Source organism: Micromys minutus, assembly GCF_963924665.1.
Source record: "Micromys minutus genome assembly, chromosome: 1".
NCBI classification, from domain to species: Eukaryota; Metazoa; Chordata; class Mammalia; order Rodentia; family Muridae; genus Micromys; species Micromys minutus.
Genome location: NC_137969.1, coordinates 61190580 through 61214413, shown reverse-complemented (window position 1 = coordinate 61214413; position 23834 = coordinate 61190580). Strand labels below are relative to the sequence as shown.

At 41.5% G+C, this 23834-nt stretch overlaps 1 protein-coding gene across 2 annotated transcripts in view; it reads left to right on the top strand.

Moving 5' to 3' along the window:
* Positions 1–19352: 19352 nt before the first annotated feature.
* TP53BP2 (tumor protein p53 binding protein 2) overlaps positions 19353–23834 on the top strand; it is a 49846-nt gene continuing 45364 nt past the window's right edge. For both annotated transcript variants that reach the window (XM_080938557.1, XM_080938556.1), the window contains exon 1: positions 19353–19609. In XM_080938557.1, the coding sequence (XP_080794683.1) occupies positions 19583–19609 (27 nt within the window). In that variant the 5' untranslated portion in view covers positions 19353–19582. The remainder of the gene's footprint in view (positions 19610–23834) is intronic.

Below are 23834 nucleotides of genomic sequence, written 5' to 3'. Positions count from 1 at the left end.
TTTACATAATTTTAGGTATGGTATTTTCATGGCTACCTAATTTTTGACATATATGCCCCGTTAGCTCCAGCAAAGTTTAAAGTTAGCCAGTATTTTATTTCAATTTCCTTCCATATCTAACTCCCATGGTTAGTCTGATACTGATTTTATTTTTAGGTTGCTTTTAAGCATGAAAAAAGAAAAAAACCCATTAAAGGTCAACAAGTTGGGCACTTAGATATGTTACTATCTAGTACCAATTTGCTCACTTTTAGTCTTTGTATTGTGTAAGTTTTGGTTTTTTCCTCCTTTTTAAATTTTTCAATGAGAGCACTGGGGTGGAAAAGTTGTTTTTTGAAACAATTTGCTTTTCTCTTTTCCACCTGTGAATTCCTCGATGTTGAAATGTGGCGCTTACTGTGCTATTGCATTGGCTTTCCCAGCCTGGAGCAAGGTCAGACTCCATTGCACGCTGCTCTCAGACTGTCTCTGCTGATTAGCATGTGGTCTTCGAGGCTGTACTTCAAAGTAAAAATATTCACTTCTTTTTAAATGTTGTTTTGGCTACTTGTTAAATTTATGTGTCCAGTTTTGTGGCTTACACACACACACACACACACACACACACACACACACATATACATATACATATATACCACAAACATACACACTACACATACACCTATATACACACTTATACACACCAATACCCCACATACATATATACACACACCACACACATTACACACACACACACATTACACACACACACACACACACACACACACACACACACACACACTTTGTCCTGGGCCTCCTAGTCCTGGGAGGCTAGGATCCTGAAGACAGAGAGTTTGACTTGTCTAGAAGATTTGCTTTCTAGCACAACATTGTCCACACTGATAAAGTGGTCCCTAGTGAGGAAAATGACATTGACAACATGTAATAATGGCAGCCATGGAAGCTATGGTCTGAACGTTTTGTATATGCAACCTCCTTTAATTGTCCTGGGAGGTGACCAAATTGATGCCAAATTTAGTGTGGTCAGCATAGCGTACGCTACCAGATAGAACTTCCAGGCTTAAGTAACCCTCCTGTCTCCACTTCAGGAGCTCTACGTGTCTTGCTACATAGGTATACAACAAAGGTACAGCCCATCAAAGGTACAGCCCATCAAAGGTACAGCCCATCAAAGGTACAGCCCATCAAAGGTATATAGCCCAACAAAGGTACAGCCTAGGCTGCCCTAAGACTCTGGTCCTCTTCCTCATCTTTTTGAGCTACTTGATCAATGACATTCTACCATAGCTGACTCCTTTAATTTTCACTGTAACTCCAGATCTAGGAATCCACCTCTTCTATAGATAATACAGCAGGATCTCCTAACAACCAAATAAACTATCTAATGCCGCATATCCATGAAGTAGCACGGTAGCTTTTGTTACTGTTCTGCGTGATACTCGGTTCATGATTTTGGCCACTCCATATATTTCTTTGCAAGACTGAAGTGCTTAAACACCAAATGGACTTTATTTCAGGGAGAAGCTTGGCAGATGGGCTCAGGTTATCCGTAAACAAACTCATTTGAGTGCTGGAGAGTCAGCTCAATGGTAGAGCGCTTACCAAGCAGGTACAGAGCCCAGAAATAAAAAAATAAGGTGGTTTAAAAAAAGGAAAATAGTTTTTATTTGCTATGTGTGAAAAATATTTGTTCATGGAGAATCAACTAGTCTTTGCTCCCTTTTTTTTGAAAAAGTTCTTTTATTTATTGGAAAAAATCACATCATTTCTCCCTTTCCTTTCCTCCCTCCAAACCCTTCCATATACTTCTTGTTCTCTTTCAAATTCATGGCTTCTTTTCTTAACTGTTGTTACATGCATTATCTATATGTATATCTATGTATATATGTATATATGACATGTATCTATATTTCATATATTGATATATAGGTATATACACATATGTGTATATACATATATTATATATACAAACATATTAATGTATATATGTATGTGTATATTCTTAAATACATAAATACAGCCTGCTCAGTCTGTATAATGTTACTTGTATGTATTTATGTCTTCAGGGCTGACCACTTGGTATCTAGAAACCAATTGGAATGCTCCTCCCTGGGGAAGCCTATTTCTCTCTCTCAGAATCCCTTGGTTGCCTGTAGTTCTTTGTCTAGGATTGAGGCTCTGAGGGCTTTTGCTGTCACCCTTCTGTTTGTTGTTGTTGACCTTGTTCAGCTCCTGTTTAGGCAGTTACGGTGATCTCAGATCTCTTGATCAAATAGGCATTTGTACTACATGTCTTGCTGCCCAAGAACTGACCCATTAAATGTGCCATTTTTTTTCCAGCCTGTTGAAACGTTTCCTCTGGTTATTGACCTGTATATTCTCGTCTCTTGAAAATGTATCCGCAGACTTACTTAAAAGTCATAGTTAGGCATCTGGTGTGATCTGAAAGGAGCCACCTACATTACTGCTGTCTACCAAGAGAGCAAACATCTCTTGTCATCTTTAAGCTCAACCAGTTTTGGTTTCACAGGCTAAACTTACCAACAGCCCATCTTCACCTCTACTGTTCACAAGCTGCTTGTAAACACTGTCTCTGTAAACCCAAGCCATCTGTTCCCCAGAGGAGATTGTCCCAGCCTGGTTGATGCTGCTTATGCAGACACGAGGCCTCTGCTCACCTCAGCCTTGCCTGCTGGGAGTACACAGGCTGCCATATGGGTCAACAGGTTCTTCCAGTTAACCTGAAGTCCAGGTTCCTGATAGTTGCATGTGACATGTTCCCTTGTTGGGACATTTAGATCTGTATAATGTACGTGGACTTAGAACATAGTTAAATTATAGCCCTTTCTATGGTAACCTAAGACTTTCTGATAAGCTTGAATATAGTAGAAGAAATCTGCTGGTGAATGACCTTTAGTGGACCTTTGTGGCCATATAAAGAATCAGGTAAACTGACCATAAGGAACCTCTCTCCGACCTTATCATTTTGGTAAAATTAGTAAAAATGGTAAAATCTGTAAAAGAAAAAAAGGTAAGAGCCCTTTGAGTAAGGGGTGTTGGTTGCCTCTACCATGTCTTTACGACTTTGAATATTGCAATATTCACACTTTAAATATTGCAGCCTTGAACAGCTAAGGAAAGTCACACTCTTAGTATTTGCTGCCACTGCTGCCTCCATTGCTGCTCCTAGGGGTTGCTCCCAGCATTAGAGGGCACTATAGCTTAGGTTTGGGAGCAGAAGTCCTTGTGCCTAGTTCAGGCCAAGATGAGGCAGTCAATCAGAAAACTGGACAAACTGGATGAAGGGATCACTCCCTGGAGCTTGGCAGAAGATGGACCGGAATGTTCTAGGAAAGAAAGCCAACAGAGCAAGGATGTTCTTACCTGGGAACACCCTCTTAGACTATGACATCACCATTGAGAGCCCTGGCAGAGCACATCCCTTTTGATCTGAGAAAGTAGAGGTCAGAGTTAGGGCTGTTGACCTGGCTTTGGTCTGTGGGACTGAACAGTAGAGATGGGGGGCATTTTGCAAGGAAGGAACAGAACGTGAATTCTAAATTATTAGTTAAAGACATAAAAACTAATAAAATAGACAAGGCCAAATTAACTAAATGTGGGGTGGGTAGACAGCTCTCTAGTCCATAAAAATTTCTAGATATTGATATAAGAAAACTTAATTTGGACCCCTTATTTCATTATATACATACAAAATTACTAAATATGCACCACAGGTGTAAGGTTACAGAAGTGCTAGAAAAAACATAGGGGCAAATATTATAAACTTTGGGTTAAAGAAGATCCCTGAAACAGGATACAAGAAAGTACAGAAACCCCAACAAAATTAACCCAATCAAAATAGAAATGTATGCAAAGACACTACAAGTTAATGTCTTTATCTGGAATTAAATAGTCTTAGTTTGTATAGCAGTTAGCATGTAGACCAGGTTAGTCTCACAGAGACTAGGGTGTATTTTGTAATGATTTGTGATAATGACTTTGTACTTTGTACTTACTGGGCATTGCTATGTTTCCTTTTAAGAAGCTCCCCAGTGTGTTATGTGTCTCATAACTTATGGCACAAGTCTCAAGGGCGTTTTGAGTTGTAGATTATTATTTTAATTTGAGAATGTTTAAATATGTACAATGAGATATCTTGGACATAGGATCCAAGCCTACATCAGAAATTACATTTTGTGTATATCCTATACTCATAACCTGGAAGGTTATTTTTATATTTTTAATTCTCTCATGGTTTGACCATGACCTGTTGTAATAGGTCAGGTATGAAATTTTCTACTTCTGGTAAGTCAGCACCAAAAACTTTTAAGTTCTGGTGCATTTCAGACTTCAGACTTTTTAAAATTTGTATAAAGGAAATGAAAAGACAAGATGCCTAAGACCAAAAAAAAAAAAATTCTCAGTACACATGTGTATCAAATGACATTTCTCCAAACCATATTTTGCAATGCTTACAGCTCAGTCAGTACTAAGGCACATAGGTCACAGATGGGCTTCACGAAAGGAAACACAGCCATGACCAGTAAGTACAAAGATGCTTATCACAATCATTACAAAACACATCCTGGTCTCTGTGAGTTTGAGACTAACCTCGTCTACCTGGCAAGTTCTATTCAAATTTGGACTGTATAATGAAACCCTTAATCAATCAATCAATCAGTCAATCAATCAATCAAACAAACAAACGAACAAGCAGAAGATAACAACTGTTTTTTAATACACGGACTAACTTTCATCCATTGCCCATGAGTGTAAAATGGAGAGATGGCTTAGCAATCGAGAGCACATGCTCTTCTTGCAGAGAACCTCGGTTTGGTGTCCAGCACCCAAATGTTGGCTTACAATCATCTGTATCTCCAATTCCAGGGCATCTGATGCCCTCTACTGACAATGCAGGCACCAGGGATGTATATAGTGCAAAACATACCTGCAAACACTCATGCACATAAAATAGACGCTCTCTCTTTCTTTATATTTTGGTGAGTGAACCTAGCTTTTAATGGCTGAACCATCTCTGCAGCCGAAGAATTCTTTTTCAAAAAAGCATTAAGAGTGTTGAAAAGCAGACCCTGTGCATCAAGCAAGTGACTCAGCAGCTCCACTTCCTAATATTTGCCAAAGAAAGATGAAATGCACATTTATAAAATGACTTGCACATTCGCATTCACAGAAGGGTCATTCATAATAACCAGGAAGTGTTCCATGTGTCTATGAACAGGTGAACGGACAGACACGCTGGCTGCATGCGAACAATGGAGCATGATCCAGCAGCAACAAGGAACAGAGGAATGCCACGTTTAATAAAATGAGCGAGTCTCAAATGCGTTGTGGAAATTATACAATGTTTGTTCAAAGAGAAGATCTTTAATATCATTACCAAATACACACACACACACACACACACACACACACACACACAGAGAGAGAGAGAGAGAGAGAGAGAGAGAGAGAGAGAGGAGAGAGAGTAATTGTGTGTGGGGGGATGAATGCACTTAATAAGTAGGGCATGGAAATAGTTTTACTGTCTTTATGTTGGCCAACACATCGTGTTGTCCATTTTAAATATATGTGGTTTTGTTGGTTAGACAAAATAAATAGAGAGGGAAAATGAATAGTCTGGAGCAGGAACTCACGGATCTTAAAGAAGACAATGGAAAATGTTCACAGAACTTTGCTTTGCATAGTAAGATGACATCTATGAAGGAACCTGAAAATCAGAGATCACATGCAGAGATTGTCAAATAACACCAAGAAGTCAACAATTGCAGATGTTGAGCAGCAGCCACGCGGAGTAAAGGTTGCACGGCACTGTTTACATGATTTGCTAGGACAGACAAACACTGCCTTGTGTCAGAAAGCAGCTCTCTCACGTCCAGGGTAGGGACGATCAATGTGAAGGCACACAGGGATAACCGAAGTGTTGTGTAGCTTTATCTTGTATTTTCAAAGGTTTATGTATCTGCTCAAACTAAAACATTATACCGTAAAATACATACATTATATGTATGTAAGTCAGACCTCAATAAAGATTATTAAAACAAAGACCCCATGTTTATGCATCAGGGTAACCATCCTGTCAGTACTTCTATTAATATATGATCTTGGACAAAGTCCTTATTTAAGTTCAAACTCATTTATCTGTAAATTAGGAATTATGAGGATTTAACAGGATCCTGAGTTGGACCTTTTCAGGGTTTTGCATGGGTCTCAAAATCAAAAGTCAAGAGTTTTTCCTGACCACATTAAGAATGTGGTTTATAATCCCGAGAAGCTTCTGTAGATTTCAGGGAACATGTATACTTCTGTCTGCTCAGCATCTACACATCATGCAGGCCAAATGCTCAAACCTGAGATAATGCAGAGAGATGAAGGTTTGTTTCAGCTCAGCTCTGCTGATTTCTGTCCACAGTTGGTTGGCCCATGGCTGCTTTGGGCATGTGGTGAGACAGGATAATTTGATGAGAATGTGTAGTGAAGAGAGTTGCTCATTTCACAATACCCAGGAAGTAAAGAGAAAAACAAAGGCAAGCATCCATAAACCCCCTTCACATGGCACACTGCCAGTAACCTAACTTTCAGTTGGCTCCACTCTGAAACATTCCATCGCCTCCAGAAAGAATCCCTCTGGAGCCCAAGCCCTTAATACGGAGGTAGACACTTCGAGAGCCATTTCAGGTTCAAACAGTGGCATTATTCTCTGGAAAAGCATCTTCCAGTATGAAAACAAGCAACTGGACTGACTCTCTTTCCTAACTGAGAATAAATTTTGCTTCTAGATGCAGGGAAAGTTCTGGCTCTTTAAGAGAAAAAGCTGTTCAGTTTATATATCCCGGCTGACCCGAGTTAAAATGGACTCATTTGATTCAGCTAGGTGTTGGAACATCGAGTCTCTCTCAGACACGATATGTCTTGGTGTCCATTTCCCTTAAGTTTCTGCCTTTCTTGTCTATGACATCTTGTCTGGCAGCTTGAGTGTGCCCTGCCCATGACTTGGTCATCTGCCACTAACCTTATGATTACTATCTCAACAGCAACTCCTGTCAGAATTTCCCAGCCTTTCACATAACTACCATCCAACCATAATCTGTCTAGAAGATGCTACATGTCTCCTGTAAAACTGGCCCAGGTAGCTCCTGCCTGCTGACCATGCCTCCCTAGGAGTCATCAGAAACATGGGTTCTTCCGGCTGAATGGCTCTCTCCTCACACCTGTGAGAAGTACAAGAATTCTTGGCAGGCAGCTTATCTGAACGTCTAGCTGAAGATCACAGCTACATTCCTGCATCCTTGCAGGGGATTCCAGTCTGAGATAAGAAATGTAAATGGTTTGGGTTGATGTTAACATCACAGTCAAATAAAGCTGCATTTTATAGCTGTTGGTGCAATAGCATTCTTTACTCTGCTATGTACCTTCTTAGAGGAAGGCTTTCTGCTCACAAGAGTTACTTCCATTTAAGTTTATGTTTCTGGTGCTCTTTGGATGTGCCCCTGTTAACTTAAACGCTCACTCCAGGACAATAGTATGTGGAACTTTCTCTCTGTCCATTTGGGCAGTATTGTGCGGTGTGGAGTCTGGGCTTTCATCTCGGGCAGATGTGGATCTGAGTCTCAGCTCTGCTGTTTATTGGTGCTGTGGTTCAGAGGAGAGAGCTCTGCTCTAGATATTCTGGGTTTGCCTTGGCTCACTGAACATGCAGGTTTCCCGCCCCCACCCCCTGCCTGCTATCTTCCTTTTTGGGTCTTCTGAGGGTAGTCCTGTCCTTTAGGTATCAGCTTAAATGGTGTCTCTTTGGATGGGACTTTCCAGATCACCGTTTCCAACCCACGGGACTCCAGTCTCTTTGGTGTTATCTACTTTTCTTTTAGCATTGCTCCTCTTATTATCTGGTCATCCCAAGCAGAACACGCAGTCTTCATGAGCAGAACAGGCCCTTAGCTGTCTTTTCCACAACCATATCTCATCTTTAGAGCTCTGAATTGCACGTACCCAGCCCTAAACAAGGTAAATGCTTTAGCAGTATTTGTGGACTAAATCGGCGGGTCAGCATCTCTAAGCTTTAGTTCCTCTGTAAAATACAGACCATAGTCTCTCCTTTTAGGGTTGGGGAAGGTTAGCATTTATGAACAAATGTTATGTGGACTCAGCGTATGTGTGGTTTGCACTAAGTGTGCTATGATGGGAAGACCTAGGTGCAGCTATCTCTGCCCACTATTCTTCTGAGCACACAAATTCCTCTAGAAACTTTGTATGCATTGTATTGCTATGAACACAGGAGAAACTCTGAAACTTGGTTTATCTGTTTATAGTTAATTTGAAATAAGGGTCTCACTTGAGTTCCAGGTTACCAACTCAGCCTCCAAAGAAGCTGGGACCACAGGTGCACACCAGTGTGGCTGTTTAAATTTAGCCAAAACAAATTTAGTCAAAATAAAATTTCTTCTTTTTTTTTTAATGTAAACCTAATGGTTCTTCTTTTCTTTTCTTTCTTTCTTTTTTTTTTTAAAGGTTTATTTATTTATTTTATGTGAGCACATTGTTGCTGTCTTCAGACACACCAGAAGAGGACACCAGATTCCATTACAGATGGTTGTGAGCTACCATGTGGTTGCTGGGATTTGAACTCAGGACCTCTGGAAGAGCAACCAGTGCTCTTAACTGCTCCAGCCCAATTCCTCTTTTTTTTTTTTTTTTTTTTTTTTTTTAAACAACTTTTAGCTTGTTAATTCTCTGTTCTATGAAGTTTTTCCTGACTGTTCATAGTGGGAAGGTCAGGTACTTGGGTGATTTTGAGCAGAGAACTTACACATTTGAATTTCATCCATCACTTGCAGGTGGATCTCCCTCTCCTAGACTACACATGCATTGAATCTTCCTTACTGTGTTCCCACCGACAGGCCCTAGGCCTGGCATTCAGGACAGAGGCGCTGAAGAGTGGATCGTGATAGGATCAAAACCACGGTGTAGTAACTAAGATTCCAGATCCGAGGATGCAAGCAAAGTATTTTACATTCATGTGGTCCCAGTCCTTTACTTGTGAGACAGTAACTACAAATTCCACTATTATTATAGTGATTATATTGGTATCTTCATGTGGCTTTCTTTAAAAAGTACCCTTAAGTCTAGATTCCAAATAGATGTACCCCAGACAGCACATAGATCACAGTAGACATTTAGTAGCAGTCACTGAAACATATGTAAATTAAATATGTTTTGGCAAATTAAAACATAATTAAGCAGGCAGGAAGAACTTGTTGTAGCTGGTCCTTTGTATCCCATATAGGCTGTAGTAAGTATTTAATAAATAGTTTAATATGTTTAATTTTAAGTGTTTCAATTTCATGACCATTCTATTAGTAAATGTGAAACAAATGCAAAAAATGTTTGAGAATGCTTTTATATTCTATTCAAATTTGTTTATAAACACTCTTAGAATCCAAATTAAGGAAAGGACGTTCAGTGGTTATAATTTCTGAAAGTGCTCTCCGAACAAATACTTCTCCCCATTTTTTGTTTTTTTGTCTTTGATTTACCTTTTTATGTGCACCTTCCTAATGCCTCTCATGAGTGTTAACTACAGCAGCAATACAATCCAAGTTAGAAATTTTATGTTTTCCTAATTAACATGATGGGACAGAATCAAATGTTCTATCGATGAATGGCTATGTTGAACGTTATGCCTAACAGTTATTGCAAGTCAGTTGCAGAGTCTTTATAAATGAGATTTAAATGACATACAGAAGTTCATCTGGGCTGGGGACAAAGCTCACTAGTCGAACACTTGTCTAGCACTGGAGATGCTGTGTGTTCCATTCTCAAGAGCCCCGTGTTCCTTTCCCCAAAACACCACCCGATTAGCTTCTTCTTTTCTTATGTATTTCTTTATCTATTTAGAGAAAATGTGTATAGTGCACACAATTGGTGATAAAACATGCATGCCACACTCACAGGAACAGCAAGAACTTTGTCTAGCTACCATAAAATCAGCATGGGTTTTGTAAGAGTTAGTTTTAAGTCACTGTGATATTATATATATATATATATTATACACACACACACCCCTTAGGTAATCTACTTTGAAGTAGAAAAGCCAGGGCTGGAGAGACACCTTGGTGGTTAAGAGTTCTTTGTTCTCTTACAGTGGACCTGGGTTCCATTCCCAACCCATATCAGGCAGCTCACAATCTTCGGTAACTCCAGTTTCACTGAGTCTGAGGTGGTTTCTTTTGATCTCTGGCCTCTTTTGACCTCTGGCCTCTTTTGGCTTCTGGCCTCTTTTGGCCTCGTGTGGCACCTGTACTCATATGGTATATATATAAACTCACGCAGACACACATACATACACATAGAAATACATCTTTAAAAAGGAGTAAAGGCTTGTTTTGGATTGCAACTTTGCAGGTCTTAGTCCGTGGTTGATGGGCCCCATTGCTTTTGGGCCCATGGTAAGGCTGAAGTCTATTGTTGAAGAAGCTGTTCACCTCCCGATAACCAGGAAGTAGAGCAGAAGAAAGTCGGGGTCTTAATATCCTATGTACAACATGCTCCAATAATATAATTTCATTTTGTTACACTCCACCTCCTGAATACTCTCCCACCTTCCAACGGTACTACACATGAGCCACACCCACACCACTGATCTCATCTACGGCAGCATTGTTGAAAAAAACGAAAGATGAATGACCCCTGCCCTGACACTTGAACTTTAAGAATGGTTTCAAAATGACCATGACAATATTCATTCTTCTTTGATGTGTATTTTGATAGAGATGGGGAGGCAAGAGTCATGTGTATTCCTCATAGCTGACTCTGCTGGTGCCCAGTGGGCCTTTGGTGCTTTAGCATGAGCGGTGCTTGAGTCTTTTAGACTTGACTGCTTTCCCTTGTCAGCAGTGAAGCTGCTACTTAACTTCCTTCTCAAACCTCATGACGCAGCTCTTCTTTCTTTCCAAATGCTGCATCTTAGTTATATATATGATCACTGACCAAAAACAGGAAGCGCTTTAAGGTTGTTCCAGGAAAGGGTTGACCTCCCACAGATCTTATTCTTCTAGAACTTTTTACAGATGTTTACAAGTTTACCATTTGGGGGTACACTATATCTACGGCCATTACACTGCGAAATGTACAAAAACACTGATTTGAATCTCACACAGTGCAGACAAATAACTCACTAATTTGTCACTATTTTGCTTCACTACTGTATCATGAGCTCCGTTTAAAATACTAAAGAATTCATGTTGCATAAGGATGAGTAAAAGAAAATCTGGACCCTATGGCTGATAGACTTGTGGGAGGGATGGAAGGGAACCGGAAGGCACTGTGCCAATACTGAGTTTCTGAATCCTCAGGGGCAACACAGAGTGTGAAGATGAGGCCTTTAGACTTGTGTTGTAGTGTGTGCTGGAGGAAGTGCAGCAGGCAGAGGACACTGAGAGAAGATGATGTTCCTGAGTCTCAGAGAGGGAGAGGACTGTGGTATGCAATCAGGCTAGAGGGCAGGCCCAGATAGACATGCAGGGACTTGGAGGATTAACTAATGAAGGGCTATTCGATGATCAGATCTATGGAAGGTGATGTTAGTTTAAACAGTATGCTGTGGTGATAGATGAAGGGGAATTTGAGCTATTTAGGAGACAGAATAGACTAAGAGATAAACAAACTCAAGCATGACTTCCAGGTATGTGGTTTGAGGAAATGAATGCAATGCCATTTCCCATGATCGGGAGGGGAGAGAAAGACCATGGGTTTGATTTTAGACATATTAAGCTTGCAAGACAAAGCAGTCAAGCAACCACAGACACATTCTCCACCAACTGTCTAGTGCTTTACATTATTACATATGCCTGACCATTTAACTTTAATTAAAATAACATCAGAGGATTAGAGAGATGATTTTTCAGAAAGCTTGGGTTCAATTCCCAGCACCCATGTTGGGCGGCTCATAATAATCTACTCTAGAGAAATTTGATACCTCTGGTTTCTGCAGATATCTGTACTTACATGTACACACACACACACACACACACACACACACACACACGGGGGGGGGGGGAGAGAGAGAGAGAAAGAGAGAGAGAGAAAGGAGAGAGAGAGAGAGAGAGAAAATCTTTAAAACCTTTAGTCTCTCTGTTCTAGTTGCATTTTAAGTAGTCGATAGCTCTGTGTAGGGGGTTGGTTGGATCTCACAGGCAGAAACAGCCTTGACAAGAAGGAGGATTTGGGGTCTGTCCTCAATACAGTAAAATTAAGGCTCTTTGTAGCTAGCAACTTCCATTTTTAACAGCCCACTTCTAGAGCTCAGAGATGCAGTCTGAGGTTGGGAATACACAAAATTGGTGCCTATGTAGAGAAGGTTAACGACGTAGGAAGAGGGTGACAATGAAATAAAGAAAGGGAAGTGCTGAGGGCAGTCAACATGCAAAGGCCAGGGGAGAGCAAACAGTTTCAGAGGGCACAGAGAAGACACAGGCAGAGGCAGAAAGAAGAGAACATCCTTTAAAAGTCAGCAGAAAAGTGTGTACAGAGGAGAGGGGCGGAGCAACAGCTGCACAGTGCTGCGAGGAGCGCCATGGGAGACAAACAGTACAGGCTCATTCCATCAGCGAGAGATTCCCGGCCACTCCAGCAAGAGCTGTTTCAGTGGATGAGAAGCAGATTAGATGGGGAGGGTGAGGTCACAGACAGAGAACTGACAACAGAAGACAAACTTCCCACCCCACAAGTTGTCAATACAATTCCTTTTACAGTTTAGTCAGGAAACACAGACTTAATATTACAGACATGTCTTCAAGCTTCACTTCTACCCCTCCGGGTTACCAATTTTGAGCATGTTGCCATGAACGTGGTAAGGCACACACAATGTACTTCTCTCTTATCCTGACTACCTTGGAGGATGGATAAGAGGGCTTCCATGCAAGGGCTCGGAGTGAGTCATGTTAAGGAGTATCATTTAGCCTTACAGCCACAGAATGATGTAACAGAAGTTCTTTCTTTCTCTCCTATTCTCTAGACTTTATAGAGCACACAAGGAGAAACACATAGACCTCCATGTATCATGCAGGTGGCTCCAGCCCTTCCTCCTTCAGCCCTGGCTCTCCCATGCCCTATCTACAGGAATAGAAATGTCTTAAGTCTGAGAGCAACATGATTACACAGGTGTTGAAAAAGAAATCATTCTTGCTTACTACACACCACACACACACACACACACACACACACACACACACTCTCTCTCTCTCTCTCTCTCTCTCTCTATATATATATATATATATATATATATATATATATATATATATATATATATATATATATCTTGGGCTCAAGCCATTCTTCTGTCCCATTCGTCAGAAGAGCTGGGACTATAGGCCACTTCTCCATGCTAGAAAATAAACGCTTGAGTTGGGCATTTAGTTCAGTGGTAGAGTATTTGCCTAGCAAGCACAAGGCTCTGGGTTCAGTCCTCAGCCCTGAAACACAACAACAACAACAACAAAATGAAAACAAGATAACTAGAAAATAAACACTTAAAACCTTGCAGGCCATACAGCTTCTGTGGAAACTGCCGGGCTCTGCCGTTCCTCTCTGAAAGCAGCCCTGGTCTGTATAGTAAGAAACGTGTCTCTGCGTTCCACTAAAATATTATTTATAGACAGAAGTTCTCCTATCCGTTTAATGTGGCACAAATCTTTGGAGTCCTTCCTTTATGATGCAAGACAAAACAAAAGAAGTGAAAAACATTTGAGAAGGGGGCAGGGGGCACGAGGCTGCTGACACAGGCGTAGACAGATAATCCCAACAACTTGAGAGGTAGAGGGAGAGGCAGGAGAACGGTAAGTTCAAGACCACTCTGGGAAACTTAGCAAGATCTGCATCAAAATAAAATTTAAGAAGTGAAAAGAAGCCCAGAGAAACAGTTCAGTGGAACTTTCCTAGGCCCGATAGTCAGTACTCCTAAACAGAGAACTCAGAAAGCAAAACAAAATGATTTTTTTTTTGCTCAATAAGCAATATGAAAACAGGTGGAGAGCAGATATGACCTGTAGCTTGCAGCTCTGTCGGTTAGAAAAGTGGTTTTCAGCTTGTGGATTGTGATCTCCCCTTGACAAACCTCTAGCTCCAAAAATATTCACCTCATGATTCATACAGTAGCAAAATTATAGTTGTGAAGTAGCAACAAAAATAATTTTGAGGTTGGGGGTCACCACAACACAAGGGACTGTATTAAAGGGTCACAGCGTTGGGCAGGTTGAGAACCACGGAACTGGAGAATGTTAGGAGGTGCAAATACAGGAAGACCTGCCCAAGGCAAGGGTCAAGAGTCCATAGACAAGGAGGCAGACAGACAGGGGCTGGGAGGGAGGGAGACAGAGATTTGCTAAGTACCAACAACTTTGCATTTAATCGAAGATCCAACCAAGTTCTAGGCACAATGTTAAGGCTGAAGCTGCATAAAGTGTGAGTATTTCTTGCCACGGAATCTAGCTGGATGTGAGCTTTTGTCTGTGTCATGTGGTGAGGGCTACATGGTACTGTGGAATGAAGAGAGAGGCCAGTTCCTCTTGAGAAACATCAAACAGCACTTTCAAGAGTCACATTTAGGTAGCAACTTCAAAGATGCACAGAAACCTTGTCACATTGTTATGTGCTATACTTAATCAGGGAATACGAACTTCAGCCCCATCTCCTTGCCTTTGGGTACTGCTAATTAAGGAGAGTGCAGGGGGAAAAAAGTTTATAGGTCAAGGAACCTGTAAAAATAAATAGCTCTGGTTGACAACAATTAGCTGTGTATTTCATTATGGAGAGATTGTGAATGTTTCCAGCACACACAAAAAAATGGTAAATGTCTGAGAGGATGATAGGCTAGTTACTCTCATTTGATCAGTAGACACTGGATACATGTGATGAAATAAATACATATTTCATACGTATATATGTGTAATATATACATGTATATACAATCATCATGCATAAATTTAAATGCATTAAAAGGTTGTATAGATGGAGTGTCTATTGGAGCATTAAATTGTCCTAGATGCTCCAGGCCCTTAGCTCATCTTCTGGCTAGTAGCAGTCTCTGGTGGTACAGCTCTATACCCCTTTCACTACTTGAAGATTCCAAGCACAAGCAACTTTGAAGTCTGAGGCCCTTTGTCTGGCTTTCCCACTACCCAGAGTCTGATTCTTCATCTGTTGATTCGAGGCCTCCCTTGGTCACACTGAAACACTGTGAACTCAGTTCACCGGATCACTGTATCCTCAGTGTAGCATTTATTATTACACCATTCATTTGCTTATTGTCCAGCTTCTCTACTCAGAATCCAAGCCTCGAGAAGGGCCTCCATCACCTCATTGACCAGATGGTTCTCTACTTTCTATTGGCCCTGCATATGTGAAGTCAATCAACCTCAGCATGAATATTTTCAGGGAAAAAAAATGTGTCAGACCTGAACTTGTATAGACTTTATTTTCCCTCTTGCCCTTATTCTCTTTAGAGGATAGTAAGTATTTGTAAGGAGCTTACGTTGTATCAAATGGAATGACTAATACATAAGTTGATTTAAGGTAAACTGGAAGCTATGTCCAGGTTATATGCAATTTGACTGATTGGGTTTTGCCCAGACTGGCCTCAAACTCTTGATCCTTCAGCATCACACTCCCAGTGTTGTGATTACAAGCATGCGCCTCCATAGTCAATATGTCAGGAATTGAGCGTTTGAAAATGATGGCATCTGGGGTAAAGCAGTCCTCCATGGATGTGGAGGACCAATTGTAAGGGTCAAATCAAGAAGAGTAGTAGGAAGAGGAAAGCAACTGAGGGGCAGAAGAGAGAAGGAAACGGAAAAGGTTCAAGTCCTGCAGTCTCCATTTTATTAACTAAGTAACATGGAAATGCATCTTCTGAGGGAGGAGAGGAGTCAAGGTTGGGAACATCTGTGGGAAATGGGCCAGAGTAGCAAGGGGAATGACCTAAGCCAAACAGATAGGTAATTGCACTGTGCCTAAGGGTGGGGTGAGGTCAAGAAAGAAGACAGCTCCTCCCCGACCAGCTTGTGTAATTTCATTTATCTTTCTTGGAGTCAAATACAGAATTACGGGGTGGGGAGAACCAAGTTGAGGCTCTTGGAGGAATAAGAATGTGAAGGTAGAAATACAGAGAAAGTGAGAAGCTTAGAAGGCAGCTCTTCTGACCAATTCACCTAAGAGCTATGTGTGACTTACACAGAATTGAAGGGACTGGATGAAGGCACAGACAAGGTTCCTTTAGTTTTATGCTGCTATGATTAAAAAAAAAAAATCCCTCAACTATAAACAAAGCAGCTGGAAATTCTCAGTTGGCTGAAAGTGAGTTTCAGGACAAACTGCCAGAAACCATCCCTTTCTCTCTCCCTTCCCTTGGGCAGGACATTTGAGCAAACAGCAGTTAAAAAAAAAATGGCGTTAATTAGTCACCTTCTTCTTCCTTCCATTTTCACTGCAATTGTTTTTTTTAACTTTTAATGATTTATTTATGTTTACTTCATGTGAATTGGTGCTTTGCCTGCATGTATGTCTGTACGAGGGTGTCAGAGTCTTTGGAGTTATGGTTGTGAGTTGCCATGTGGGTGCTGAGGATTGAACACAGGACCTCTGGAAGAGTAGCCAGTGTTCTTAACTGCTGAGACATCTCTCCAGCCCTAGTTTTGTCAAAGTTATTATTGTTGTTGTTTAAACACCCCAGTGTTGTCAGTGCTCATATCAAATATTTGTATATAGTCAGTGTTCTGGTAGTAATACCTGTTCCATTCCTTGACCCACCGAGAAATGGAGCACTGGTGAGCAATAGGAATCCCTTTACTGAGCTGGGCAGTGATGGCACACACCTTGGATAGCACTTGGAAGGCAGAAGCAGGTGGACCTCTGTGAGTTTGAGGACAGCCTGGTCTATGAGTTCCAAGACAGCTTAGGCTACACAGTTACCTTGTCTAGAAAAACTAAACCAACCAACCAACCAACCAAAAACTGAACAACAAAAAGAAGTTGGGTTTTTGTTTTCTGGATAACTGATGTTGTAGATGGTCCTGCAACTGTTTTGTATTTTGATATTAATGCCTAGTCACGTACTCATGAAGGTGACTTCATTTGCACTTTCCCATTTTAATTAGTAAAATAAAGGCAAGAGCCGGTGATTGGGCAGGGGAAGGGAGGCGGAGAAGAAAAGGGAGGGGACAGGGGAGGAGCAAGAGAGAAGCTACAAGATGGAGATCGAGAAGGACGAATTGGATCCAGGTAGGCTTTATTGGCATTAAGTAGTTATGAACATTTAAGCATTTTATAGATTTAATATCTCATGTAGAAGGGCAGTTTGTATCTTTGTCTGTTTGATGCAATCTTATTGTGTAGAGGGTTTGTGAATTGAGAATTGAATATATAATCCTGTAAAAAAAGCTATTGGACCTCAGAGTTGTGTTTGTGTTGAGATTTGGGGTAAAGAAACACCCTGGGACAGAGGCAGTAGAGCAGGCAGAACAAACGGCCAGGGAAGAGAATCGTGTGGACGAAGTGAAACCGTGGAGATGGCTTGGACGGAGTGAGAGTCCGTGTGTTGTCGGCCCAGTACTACAAGCCCCCTGTGGAATGAGACCTTGGGGTAGGGGATGCGGGGGTGTGTGAAAAGATAAGCCAATTCATTTTTATTTACTGCAACAGATGTAGACTGGTTTTATTGTCCATTCAACTTTGTTTTGTTCATCAGTGGATCCACAGTACTTAGAAGACCTGCTACATAGTACTTTGATAAGTTTTTCTAGGTAACTCAAGGCCTGCACTTCCTTTACTTAACCCAGGATAATCATAGACATTGAACTAGGTTTTGTGAGAGCACTAAATTCTACTTATTTGTAACTTCATATTTAGATATAGTAGTTGGGATGATGCCAATTGGGAGTTTGGTGGTGATTTTAGTGAAGGATGTTAAAGTAAGAAATAATTATTTTTTATTTGTTGTTTATTTATTTGGAGCTGGGATGACAAGCATGTAGCACTGTTCCAAACAACAGATGTTCATTCTTTTCATTGTATTAAAACCAGACGTTTATTCATGCTAAGCATTCTATCACTGAGCTATGTCTGACTCCAGACTTTTTCTTTCAGTTTATATTTTGAGTCCTATTCCACTAAAGCTGCCCAGGCAGGCCTTAAATTTGGGATCTTCCTGCCTCAGCCTTCTGAGTACCTGGGAATATAAGTTTGTGCCACAGGTCAGTTTTAATTTAATTTAAAAAAGTGTTATTTGAGGTAAGGTCATATTCTTTCAGCTCAGGCTGGCCTTGAACTCATTGCAATTTTCTTGCCACCGCGTCACAAGCGCTGAGATTACAAGTGCACGCCACCACATTCAGCTGTCTCTATTCTTGAAGTTATATAATAAATTCGGGTGCTCCATTTCATTTTGTATTGGAGAATCTTCTGTAATGATAAAGAATTCCAAGTGAGCTTGCACGGACTACTTCACGTGAAATGAGCTTCGTGGAGTTAGTGTTCCTGAAGCCTGTGTCTCTCTGGATAGGGAAGATGACTCAACTAGCTCTGCCTCCATATCAAAACGAAGCAAAGCATAGCAGGTTACCCAGCGTGAGCTTCCACTGCTTAAAAAGATGATTGTGTTAAGAGTGTTTACAAGGAGCTGAAGAGCGCCCCAGAAAGCTATTTCACCCATTTTCAGATCCCTTGACCGTACTGTTCAAAACACATGAAACCTACCACTTCAGTAACATCGAAGTACTTTTTCCTTCTTACATTTACAAGTAACCGGACATTTAGATGAGGCCTTGGACATTGAGTGAGGAGTCTGTCAGGAATGTGCCCTGGCCAGGACTCTCGAGTCTCCATCTTGTGGGGCTCCCCGGGTCAGGTGAGTGAGGTGACGCCGCCCTGGCCCCTATGCGTCCGGCGCCTTGTGGCAGGCTCACGGTTCCTAAGGCAAAGAAAGGGCTCAAAACTCTTGAGCAAGTCGGAACCGCCAAGGAGGTGAGGGACACAGCCCTGGGCTCCGTCCCTGTGTTTTACAATTATTGCTCTCCCGAGGCACCGCCTTCCCGTGCCTTAGCTCCGCCTGGAGGCGCGTTCTGGTGCAGCTCCGCCGCCCATACTTTCCTCCCCAGGAGCGAAGGTTCCCGCCCCCTCTGGCACCGCCTCCAGACTCTGCGCACGCGCCTTCGTCGCCCAGGTCCGGGCTCCACCCCTCCCTTTCCTCAAGCCTCCGGGCGCGCCGCGGGCGGGGCTTCTCGGGGGGCGGGGCCAGCGCGCCTCTGAGGGGGCCCGGCCGGGATTAGTTGGTTTCGGCGAGGAGGACGAGGAGGTGGGAGTTGCGAGTGCGGAGACAAAGCCGCGTCCCGGGGACCGGCGAGGGGAGTGGGCCCGGGGCTCGGTTGCGTCCCAGTCGGCTGAGGGGACTCGCGCGCCGCTGCCTCGCAACAGGTCGGCCGCCCAGCGCGCGGCCTCGTTCTTGCTCGGCTTCCCCGGGCCCGCGACCCCCCGGGCCACTTCTGCTGGGCCAGGCCGCGGCCAGACCCCCGCTTCCATGCGGTTCGGGTCCAAAATGATGCCGGTAAGCGGGTGGGCGTGCTGGGGCCCGGAAGTGTACGGGCCGAGGTGGGGGCGGGTCAACGGAGCAGGTAGAGCTCTGGGCTTCGGGGCTCTGAGGCTCCGTCCCTCCCGGTCCCCGCGACGGTCGCGATGCTGCCCCGCAGGCAGTGCGGCAGCCTGGGCCGCTGTCCCCAAACTTTGCCTCTCAGAGGAGACCTTTGGTGGGCACGTTTTGAAGGTCAAGAGCTGGGGAACCTCGTTCTTAGCCTTTTCTTTCTTTTAATTGTTTTGAAGCATTTTACTGAGGCGAAGCGTAACGCTCGAAAAGGCTTGCCTTTCTTTTTTCTTTCTGCCAATTCTTTTTTTTTAACTTGAATTTCGATCTGATGTCGGCGATAGCAGCCTAGTCACCCTATCTATCTCTTTGTGGAAAGAGGTTTTAGTAAATGCAGCCTTGAAAGTTTTAGTTCGGAGGAAAACTTCTGTACCCCGCTCTCCCAGCTTTTTTCTACAAGACCTCTAAGAAAGACGAGTGAATTCCTTTGGCATCTGACTTGGCCAGCGTCACAGGTGACTTGCAGGTTGGACGGAGGTATTTCTGAAAAGCCTCCTTTCCTTAGCGAGCACAGGATCTGGCTGGTTTTGGTGGCTTCTGCAGCCGTGTATTTATTTCCTCGTGGGTGCTGTGTTTGTTCTCTCGGGCAGGATTAATCTTGCAATCAACTTAAGTCTTTTAAAAAAATATTTTTTTTTATATTCTTTGAAAGGGTCATGTATTTTAGTCATGACCATTCTTAACCCCCTCAACTCATGTTCTTATAGCACCACTTGTTTAAGAAAACTAAACAAAGACTTAAAACAACCTTTTTTTTTTTGCTTTTTGTGAAATTCAAGGAATAGTGTTAGAATTTGTGTTTGAATGTTCTGTTTTGTTTCTGTAATTACACATGCAGAATATATATTGTCTCTTTGCCCCTTTGTGTTGTGGAGGGTGTTGTTAAATTTTTCTACATTGGACGCATACATAATAATTTGATTATTTGGGTTTAGATGGCTTGGGATGGTTACTATTGCTAAGAGTCAAGGAATTTGGAACTGTTAGCATTTTGTAACTTCTGGCTTATTAAGTTAGGGCTGTGATGTGAATATCTTAAAATACATACCTTGATTATGATAGACTGTTTTGTTAACTTTATTCCTGTGTTTTTATTTCACTGTTGTGAACCCCCCCCAAAAAAAAACCCAAAAACCAAAAACCCTTTTGCAGATAGCCATCAGCTTCCCCTGAACAGGAAAAGAAACAGAACAGGTGTTTTTTTGTTGCAGGATGATTTCTTCCTGAAAGATCAGTTTAATATCAAGGTATCCTTTGTTTTTTTGTTTTTGTTTTTTGTTTTTTTTTTGTTTTGTTTTGTTTTATGTAGGGATGTTTTTCTCCAAACTACATAGCAGATTATCATAAAAAGTTATGGAACTTGGGACTAGAGTCACTTAAGCAGGTATGGTGGCTCTGGCTGCTTTTCAGAATAGACTTTCAGTAGAAGAGGTGTAGTGTGTATGTTGTACTTGCTTTGAAATTTGATGCCCTTTGGAATTTTGCACAGCATTTGTGATCTCAGATGTTTAAGAAAAATTTGTCTTCAATCGTCATCATCTGCATCTTGGGGGTGTTAGAATGCCAATTTTTAGGGTGGTTTGGAAGATTGGAGTCACTATTTATGAAGAAAGGGATTAATACAGTGTCTGGCTTGCAATAGGTGCTCGATAAACCTCCTGAATTAGCGATTAAGCATGAGATTCTTAGTCTGTGATAGATAACAGCGTAATACATTTTCATTTAGCATCCTTGTGTTCTTTACAAGAGATTTATTTTATGTATGCCTCTGTACCATGTGCATGCCTGATGCCCACAGAGGTCAGAAGAGGTCATCATATCCCCTGGAAAATAAGTTATAAATGGTCTTGAGTGGCTATGTAGGTGTGGGAATTGAACCCAGGGCCTCTATAAAACTAACAAGTTCTCTTAATGGTTAAGCTGTCTTTCCAGCACCCAAGCCTCATGTTGTATATGCCTTTGTACTTGTGTTATGAGGGTACTTGGAAATAAAATGTCTGTGTGTGAGGCACTTGGGATCCAGGGCCTTGTACATATGCTAGATATGCACTATCACTAAGCCATAAAGCCCTTAAAAGTGTATTTTGGTTCATTGAGCTAGGATCTTGCTGTGTAGTACCTGGCTGGTGTGGTTCCTACTTAGCAGCCCAGGCTGTCCTTTAGCTCACAGCAGTCCTATTGCAACAGTATCTGGACTGCTGGGATAACAGACATCCGTTATCCCAGCACTGGCTTAAAACCATTTTCTTAATGTGGTTGTCATCTTTAGCTTTTACTATGCTTGGAGTTGTAGTCTGGTGTAAGTAAGGTTTTGTTCTGTTCTATTATTACTTTGGAAAACTAACCAGTTTATCAGGAAAAGCATCATACTAATGAAGAACTTGATATTCTTTTTAATGTAAAATATACATATTTACCATTTCCAAATGTAGTTCTGTGGCACTGAGTTACATTCCTTGGTTTGCTTTGGAAGGCATTTTGGAGTTCTAATGAATTATATTAATTATTAAATAAATACGAACAGATGGTATTCATGTATTTTGTTACCAAATAGTGCAGACTCAAGTAGTTTTCCTTTATGTGGCACATGAAGTGATAATTGGCTACAGAGCCAGACTGGAAGATACATTTGAGTCGTCTAAAAATAAATAAGTAGAGTTACAGTGGCGCTAATGATAGGGTACCGTGCAAGTGGGAATGGCGGTCACTCTCGTTTTCAGAGACCTGCCACGGTTAGCATCTCTTGTTCTTTGGTATCTCCACCACTTAGTGAGGAGAACTGACTTCATAGTCACCTTACCTTCATTTATGAAGCGTTATTTGTACTTGAAGAGACCGGCTTTTCAGTGGTTAGGGTTAGGGTTAGGGTTAGGGTTAATCATTGTAATTGATTTTCACATGGAGGCAATTATCCAAAACAAAAATTCTCACCCACTTGAAAATTACACTAGATTTCCTTTATGTATTACTTTCACTTGGTGAAGTGTTATATTTCAACAAAAATATGTTTGTATGAAAAAACTTAATTTTGCTGCTCTTTTTAGAAAACAGTTTCATAAAAACTTTTGTTTACATCTGCTATTGAAATGGCAAGTTAAAAAGCAAACATTACTTGTGGAAAACCCCACCCACAGAAGGCCAGTGGGCTTGAATTTGCCTGTAGAGGAGCAAGCTCTTGGCGTACTTGTGTAGACTGGGGGCTGTGCTGCCCTAGATTATCTGCCAGTGTCCTGTACACAGTGTGGTTATTGTGAGTGAGGAACTGAACGTGAAAAGATGATTTCATTTTAATTATGTTTAAGTGACCGTGTTCCTGGTGGTGACTGTTCTGCATGTGCAATCAAACTGGATGTCATCATACTATAGATAATATTTTCCAGACACAGCAGCTTACTTTAAAAACTCAGTTTACCTGACTGGTTTAGTTGTAAGTTTGTGCCCTGTTCTCAGTGCTGCAGGAGTGTAATTAGTTGGAGCTGGTTTGTAGTGCTGGAAAACAAAATCTGATCCTTTGCGCTTCTGGCATTGGGTGCAGCAACTTGGTTATCGCAGGGACTCCTTTAGCACTTTAACACACGGTCAACAGCTTTTCTGTTTTGGTAGTTTCACTTTGTGCAAAGCCTAACTTCTGGTATTTTTAAAAGTCCAGTTTTATTTGTCAAGATTTTCCAAGCTGAAATTGTGTTTTCAAAAAAAAAAGTTTTTTTTTTTTTTTTTTTTTTGAGGTAAAGACGTGGAGTATTGAGCCTGTGTGGTTATGCTGTGCTCTGAAAAAGTTCCTTCCATAACATAAGGAACATAAAAAGGTAGCATATGTTGGGGTTCATTCCGGATTGACGTTTGGGATAAGTTCTTAAAAATGAGTTCCTGTCTCTTAGAGAGTTATACTTCTCAAAGGCTGTTGGAATCATCTATTTTTAAAAATGTGCAAAACCCCTCACATTTCATGTGTTTCAGCTTTGTGGCCTTGTGATTTCAATTATATTCATGTGAAACAATTTAAATGTCCTGTTTAGTTTGTTTTTTCCTTTCAGAGAAGTCAGACTTAGTATAAAGATTAGTATAAAGAAATGTAAGCAAGTATGCACTGCCCCATATTTTAAAAATTCAAGTGAATTAGCTTATCTGGAAG